The sequence below is a fragment of the Quercus robur genome, chromosome 4 (genome assembly GCF_932294415.1).
Source record: "Quercus robur chromosome 4, dhQueRobu3.1, whole genome shotgun sequence".
In the NCBI taxonomy this organism is placed as follows: domain Eukaryota; kingdom Viridiplantae; phylum Streptophyta; class Magnoliopsida; order Fagales; family Fagaceae; genus Quercus; species Quercus robur.
The window spans coordinates 77,267,940-77,274,756 of NC_065537.1; the positions used below are offsets into that span (position 1 = coordinate 77,267,940).

General features: G+C 32.2%; 1 protein-coding gene across 3 annotated transcripts; it reads right to left on the reverse strand.

The window, feature by feature from the left end:
- Positions 1-453: 453 nt before the first annotated feature.
- On the reverse strand, positions 454-3,594 carry LOC126723786 (protein At-4/1-like). Of its 3 annotated transcripts, none has more exons than XM_050427585.1 (8): positions 3,428-3,594; positions 3,245-3,350; positions 3,058-3,113; positions 2,634-2,711; positions 2,459-2,532; positions 2,249-2,385; positions 2,060-2,155; positions 454-1,150 (listed from the first exon to the last, which is right to left on the reverse strand). In XM_050427585.1, the coding sequence occupies exons 1-8, from the start codon at positions 3,494-3,496 to the stop codon at positions 1,092-1,094; spliced, it is 675 nt and encodes a 224-aa protein (XP_050283542.1). In that variant the 5' UTR covers positions 3,497-3,594; the 3' UTR covers positions 454-1,091. The 3 variants fall into 3 exon arrangements, with proteins under 3 accessions (XP_050283542.1, XP_050283540.1, XP_050283541.1); XM_050427583.1 differs by lacking the exon at positions 454-1,150 and adding an exon at positions 1,291-1,625 and having other exon boundaries at positions 3,428-3,584; XM_050427584.1 differs by lacking the exon at positions 454-1,150 and adding an exon at positions 1,291-1,625 and having other exon boundaries at positions 2,249-2,382; positions 3,428-3,582.
- Positions 3,595-6,817: the final 3,223 nt, after the last annotated feature.

The window sequence follows — 6,817 nt, forward strand, 5'->3', positions numbered from 1 at the left end:
ATCCCTCAAATTGGCCTCTAAAGCATCTCTAGCATCAACTACATTTTCCAACTTCAAAACAGAAAGGTTCCCCTTAAGTTGCCGAAACTCCCTTAACTCTTTGATGTAAGAACCATATTTCTTCCCAAAATAAAAGAAGTTAATGTTCGGAGACTTTTCAATCTACCCATTAGCAATGGCATTTCTTTCAAGTTTGTTCTAATAATATCAAAATGATGCAAGTTAATTGGCCATCCCATGTTGGCAGGCAACTCAGTGAGAGAATGACAACTTGCCAACAGTAATGTTTGCAAATTGTATAAGTACACACTGAATCAGGTAATACTTTTATTGCAGTACGAGAAATGTTCAAATATCTTAAATGTTTTAAATTGCCAACTGTTATTGGCAAAACTGTCAATTCTAGTAGTGAGATAGAGATAGCACCCTTAAGCTTCTCAGTTCTGGTAATAAGTGCAGTACAACTTTAGTACTTAATCCATCTAGACCACAATGACACATTTGATGGTAGAAAGCTTTGCAAACCCTTGACTCCATGAAAGGCTTCAAAATTGTGAACGAAAATGACTTCAGACCCAACCAAAATGAAAGCACAATCTAAGTAAATCGAAGATACAAAAGGATTTTGTTGACTTTAATGTAATGTAATGGATCATTTTTTCTGCAACAGGGAAGCTTCTAACAAGGGGACATAAAGACTAAACACACTTTTGGAACAGTGATTCAAAGGACTAAACATTAGGTATTTCATTCGAAGTTGAATAGTTACCCATAAAGTATGTGAATTGTATAATTTACTGTCATAAGAAAATGAAATGGACCACTCCACCTATTTTTTGACCAAACATATACAGCACCATGGAATGGAACCATCCCTCTCTTAATTTTGGCTGCCAAACAAGGGAGTAGTGGGTAATATCTTGTCCTATAAAATTATTCATTACACCCTGTGTAAAAGTGGGATCCCACCTATAGATCCTATATATGAACCTACATTTATGCGAGAAAGATGCAGTACACCGAGTATACCAAATAACTTGTTGCGCTCATTCCTTTCCTCTCTATACCAAATAATTTGTCATGCTCATTCCTTATTTTCCTCTCTGCACAGTACTCACAAACAGGTTGTCCCTCTTGCCACACCTTCCACCTATAGACAGGTTGTCACGATGATAAAATTTTATGGAAAGTGTTTGTTCCACACAAAAGAAAAGCTAAACAAGTACTGTGATTTCTTTTCAAGAAAATTTTGGAAAGGAATATATACATTTGATACGAAAACAGCCGCAATTTTACAAGAATGGGGTTCTTCATTTTATTAGCTCATGATTTTGAAGAAATAGTATAAGGTCTACATCATCTGATTGGAAATATAGATTTTACCTTACAGTCATATACTAGTCTAGATTGTAAAATTTCCACATCAACTTGCTTGTCAAAGCTTCCTGACAGAGTAATACAAATTCAGATACCATCTCTCAAGCCATCTTCTGAGCAAGGAAGCTGCCTTCTGAGGATCTCGTTCTCCTTCCGTAGTTTCATAATCTTCAGTTTAAGTGTTTCAACAAGCCGACTTGAAACTGTATCTCTTTGCTGTTCAACCAACTTTGTTCTGCTAATCAGCACTGCATTGTGACCGAGATTATATGCATTAGTAGATAAAAGTGTTATTGTAGCATTATTTACTGCGCTATGTGGTAGAGCATATCTGTTTTGTGCATTTGCTTAGGACTCCTCAATCCTTAAATCAGATTTAAGCTTAGGCAAAACCTAACATGTAATAAGAAAATATGGAACGAGCAGGTTAGGATTTCATGTATTAAGTACAATATCAGATGTAGTTTCTGGTCACATCCGGTCTTAGACTGTTTCAGAGGTTGGCATTCAGCATTTAGTCACTAGAAAGTGTTTTTTGATCAAACATATTTTTGGGGTGAGCATATTAATCAACTATTTAGCCAATCTAAAGCAAGAAAAAAAATTGGAATGCACAAGAAGCACCGTTCAAAGACGGGTGAAACTATTTGAACATAGAAAATGAAAGCAATCACACACTTACATTCCTTCTCCAGTTCTTGGATTTTCCTACTCAACTCATTTTTCTCTTCCTGTTCAATCATAAGACAGTCCTTCAGATCCTGCATCTCAAGATCATCTGTCAACAACAAAAATCAGTGACATTATTCATAAATACCTTATAATTCAACAAAATCTGGAAATGGAACTCCTAATATTCACATAACCTCACATTTAGATTCCACATCGAAATGAACACAGTCCAACCTCTTTGCAAGAGTCTGAACATGAGTTTTATGCGCTGTCAAATCCTGACGGAGGAGATTAATGGTTGCTTCATTTGTTGCCTTTTCAAGCAGAAGGCCCCTACTTTGTGTATGACAACATCATCAGTCGACTGAAGAAGAAACAAAACACATTTGAGCAAAAATATTCAACTCACTGGATTTGAGCCTCTAAGTCGCCAACCTTTGTCATGTAATCTCGCTTAAGCAAATCCATAGACTTCCTGTGTTCCTGCTCACGCATATATTTACAAGGATGCAACTGTAATGACTATTATCTAATCAGACATATTTTCGAGTACACACCCAATACAAATTACAATCAGAGCTTACATATTCTTGATGGAGACTTTCATCACTCACTCTCTTAAGTTCTTCTTTCAAGCTCTGGCATTTTGTGCGCCGTTCAAGCTGTATTTCAAATAATAATTAACGTAGGCGAAAAAGGAAAAAGATATTTATTATGAATTAAAGGGTCCATTCAATTAGGCATTTTTGGGAGTTTAAAAAGAGCGTTTAAAAACTCCAAAACTCTGTTTTGCAACCACAACTCCTCGTAGCTTCTTTTTTTTTTTACAAAAAGACGGACCTGGTCATAATAATTAATGTAGGCGAAAAGGAAAAAAGATATTTATTATGAATTAAGGGGTCCGTTGGGTTAGACGTTTTGGAAATTTGAAAAGAGCGTTTTAAAAACCCCAAAACTCTGTTTTGCAACTACAACTCCTCGTAACTTTTTTTTAACAAAAAGACGGACCTGGTCAGCAAGATTATGGAGAGATTCTGATTGCAGTTTAGTCAGCCGCTCGTTCTCTGCAATTTATATATATAGCATAGTGCTTTCAAATTGACTTGAGAAGAGTTTTTGATTTAAATTGTTTGTTTATTGGGGCAATATAACAAACAGAAAGCAATAAAAAGAATGGAAATCCTATTTATGTGACCTTGGCGGAGAGAATGAGTGGTGAATTGGAGGGCTTCTCGGATTTTGAGCTCGGCGTTACTGTTGGATTTGAGCAACTCTATCTCCGCAATCGCATTCTTGAAATCCTGAATTGAAGATTATTAATAATTACTAACAATTACCAATTCTCGGATTATATAATAGATTACACGATACGGGTTACCTGGTAGATGAGGTCGAAATTGGGGAGCAGCACCGACTCCATTTCTTCCTCATTGCTGCTTCCCGCCATTTTTTTCTTTCTTTCTATTTTTCTGTCTCAGTTGTGAGTAAATGAAAGAAAAGAGAGAAGAATGAGAGGCGGATATATCTGATGGAATTGGTGAGTAAATGAAAGCAAGTGATTTGGGTTCGACGAGGAGTATGTTATGTACACGTCAAAATGCACAATTTTACCACTGATCGGTGGATATGTAATAGTGAGTCATGTGGACTTACATTTCTACTGCTCACATTTTCATTGTGGCGAGTTGTGACACAAAATTAGGTATTTTTATGTGTCCTTAACATTACTCTTTACATTGGTCCTTTAATTTTTATCGAAACTTAAAAATAAATAAATAGTAGGCGGTGGAGTAACAGAGGTGGGTAAGTCAACAAATGTTTTTATTTATTTATTTTAGAAGAAACATATTCACAATAAATTCTAAGTAGCAAATTGTCATGAGTTTTTAATTTAAATGCACAATTGAATTTACTTTTTCGCCCACTATTAATAACAAGTAATAAATAAATTCATGTAAATAAATTAAAGGTAATATTAGTATAGAACTCATTTTATTTTTCAGATGTGAAAATTTTACATAAAAATTATTTAAAAAGTTTTTGAAAATAATTATTTAAAATTTTCGCTAATTACAGTTCAGCATTTAATCCACTTCAATCAAATTCAGTCTATTTAGTCCACTTCAGTCTAATACAATCCCATTAGGTCAACTTTGGTCCATTCAGTCTATTTTGATTCAATTCAGTTCATTCAATACAATCAGTTTAATTTGATCCAATACGGTTTATTAGGTCCAATTCAGTCCAATTTGGTCCCTTCAGTCCATTTTGTCCAATTTGGTCAGTTTAATCTATTTTAGTGTACATACTTAAGAATAGGAAAAGACAAGTTTTGATTGAAAGTATTGTCAATTATTTGAGTAATATTAATTGTGATTACATGATTAATTTTGATTATCATGATAAACTCCTTAAGTGAACGAAAATTTGATTAATAAATTTGAAACTTAAAAATTTTAGTTGTACCAAAAGAAATTAGGAAAATATAATGCATTAATAACAATAGTTAGAAGAATATGGCCCACTTCAAAAAGAATAATATCAATCAAAAACATAAAAAATTTAAAAATTATATACTTGTAAAAATAGATAAATGGAAAGTACTTTTAGGAATTGTTTAATTTTTACATAGAACAAATTATCTACTATAGAGTTTGGAGAATAAATTATACATTATATCACATCTCAAAATAATTACATATTCTCACGTAGTGCATGGGTCTACAACTAGTATGTATAAAAGTAGAGACCTTAAGTGCGAGAGTATGAGGTCCTGCCATATGATGCATTCCTTGAAATTTTATTTGTTTAATTCATTGAATTAGCTAATGAAGTAATTGCATATATTAAATATCTATAGTTATGCACTAATTATTTATATTAAATGAATTTATATGATTATTTTTATAAAATTTATAATAATAAAAAACTATTTTGTTTGGAGTAATAATAATTGATTTAGAATATGATATTCTTCCTCATATTTAGTTGCTTTGAAAATAATTGACACAAAAATCATTTAAAAAATTAAATATTTGTGAATTCACTAAAATTAATCTTAATGATTTAGATTTCCTAACTTCTTATAGTGACATGTAATATATATGAACCAACATTGCAGTATTTACTTTATGTTATTAAACTAGTAGGAAAAATACATATTTTGTTGTATTATTATTTTAAGTAATGCATTAATTATTTAAGTATAATGAAATTTAGATATTATTTTTCTAAGATTTATATGAAAAACAATTAATTTGAAATATGATATTTTTGCTCAAATTTAGTTGCTTTTGAAACAAAGTCGAACAGAAGGAAAAAAAATGATTGAAGAATATTTGCATTTTTATTTTATCAAAACGATATTTGCATTCTTGAGTGGCCATGAAGCATGGCTATATATAAATAGCTATATCATACAATTTTTAAATTTTTAAACACATATAGTATGTTCAAATCACACTCTTGTTGTCTATAAAATAAAATGCTATAGATTACAAATTTTTGCTAAAAAAATTATTGAAATATTGGAGAGAACTAATAACAAATGCACTGCATATCATGCTTGAAACCTGAGAAAAAAATCTGAGACATGAGAAAGATGTTGAATTAGAATGTAAGGCTACAAGTTTGAAAGAGAAACAACATCTTGAAGGCTTGTTGTAAGAGTGGATAGAAGGAGATGTTAATGAAGTGAATGTTGGTTAAGATGAGATATCAATCAAAGCTTTTGCAACCAGCTCAAAATTTTAAAAGTTTGGAATTAAATGGCTAGAGGGGAGTGAGATATCTGGCTTTCATCACTCAAAAATCTTTATATAACATGCATTATATTCAATGAAGAAATACAAACATGTGCTACCATTACATCAATTGCATTATTTCAAACCTCTCATCTTATACAACTTTCCTTCTCTTGAATACATATCACTGATATTAGAGTGTTAACCTTTTCCCATCAAGGAGGATGAAGACAATAATTATGTTAGAATGTCAATGATAACAATCTCAATGACAAATAATTCTTTGCCTTCACTCGTATTTCCTATATATGATTAGGGATTGCCCTAAACTATATTCCATGCCTTTATTTCCCTATCTTGAAGATCTATATATGGTTAACTCTAATTTAAGGCTATTGGAGCAAACAATATGAATGAAATGATATAAATGACATCTCAGGAAAACCCAACAACAACAGTAGCAGAGTTAACATCTTCTGCTTGTTGTTCTTCTTCTTCAACGCTTGTGGCATCATTGGCCCTTTCTCCAAATTAAAATATTTGATTATTAGTCCGATAGAAGGTAGTGATGTTCATCTCCTACAAAATATACAACATCTCTTTGCACTTGAGCAACTTAGGATATTTAATTGTAATGAGATGGGATCGAATTGGAATGGCAAGGCCTGAAAAGGCTTTAATTAGGATCTACCTTTACATAATTATCCAAAATTGACCTCTCTTCCAGTAAGGCTTCACAAATGTCACCTCTTTGCAAAACCTTAAGATTGGAAATTGTTTGAGATTGAAAACTATACAGGAGCGTATCTGTAACATCATATCTCTTCAATCACTTGCGATTTGAGTTTGTCACAATTTAACATCATTGCCTAAATGAATGTCTGGGCTTACGTTTTTGAAAAAATTGTACATTCAAAGTTATTCCATGTTAGTGGAAAGTTGCAAGAGTGAGGATTGGCTTGCTTACACCCAAAACTTGAAAGGAGATCTAGCTCCACCAAAAGAAAAAGATGTATTGAATTTCA

Bases quoted from the DNA above. Each gene is read 5' to 3' on its own strand.
- LOC126723786 (XM_050427583.1), bottom strand. From the start codon at position 3,496: ATGGCGGGAAGCAGCAATGAGGAAGAAATGGAGTCGGTGCTGCTCCCC. The intron at 3,351-3,427 runs GTAACCCGTATC...TCTTCAATTCAG, and splicing joins ATTTCGACCTCATCTACCAG to GATTTCAAGAATGCGATTGC. The intron at 1,626-2,059 runs GTAAGTGTGTGA...GTCACAATGCAG, and splicing joins CCAAGAACTGGAGAAGGAAT to TGCTGATTAGCAGAACAAAG.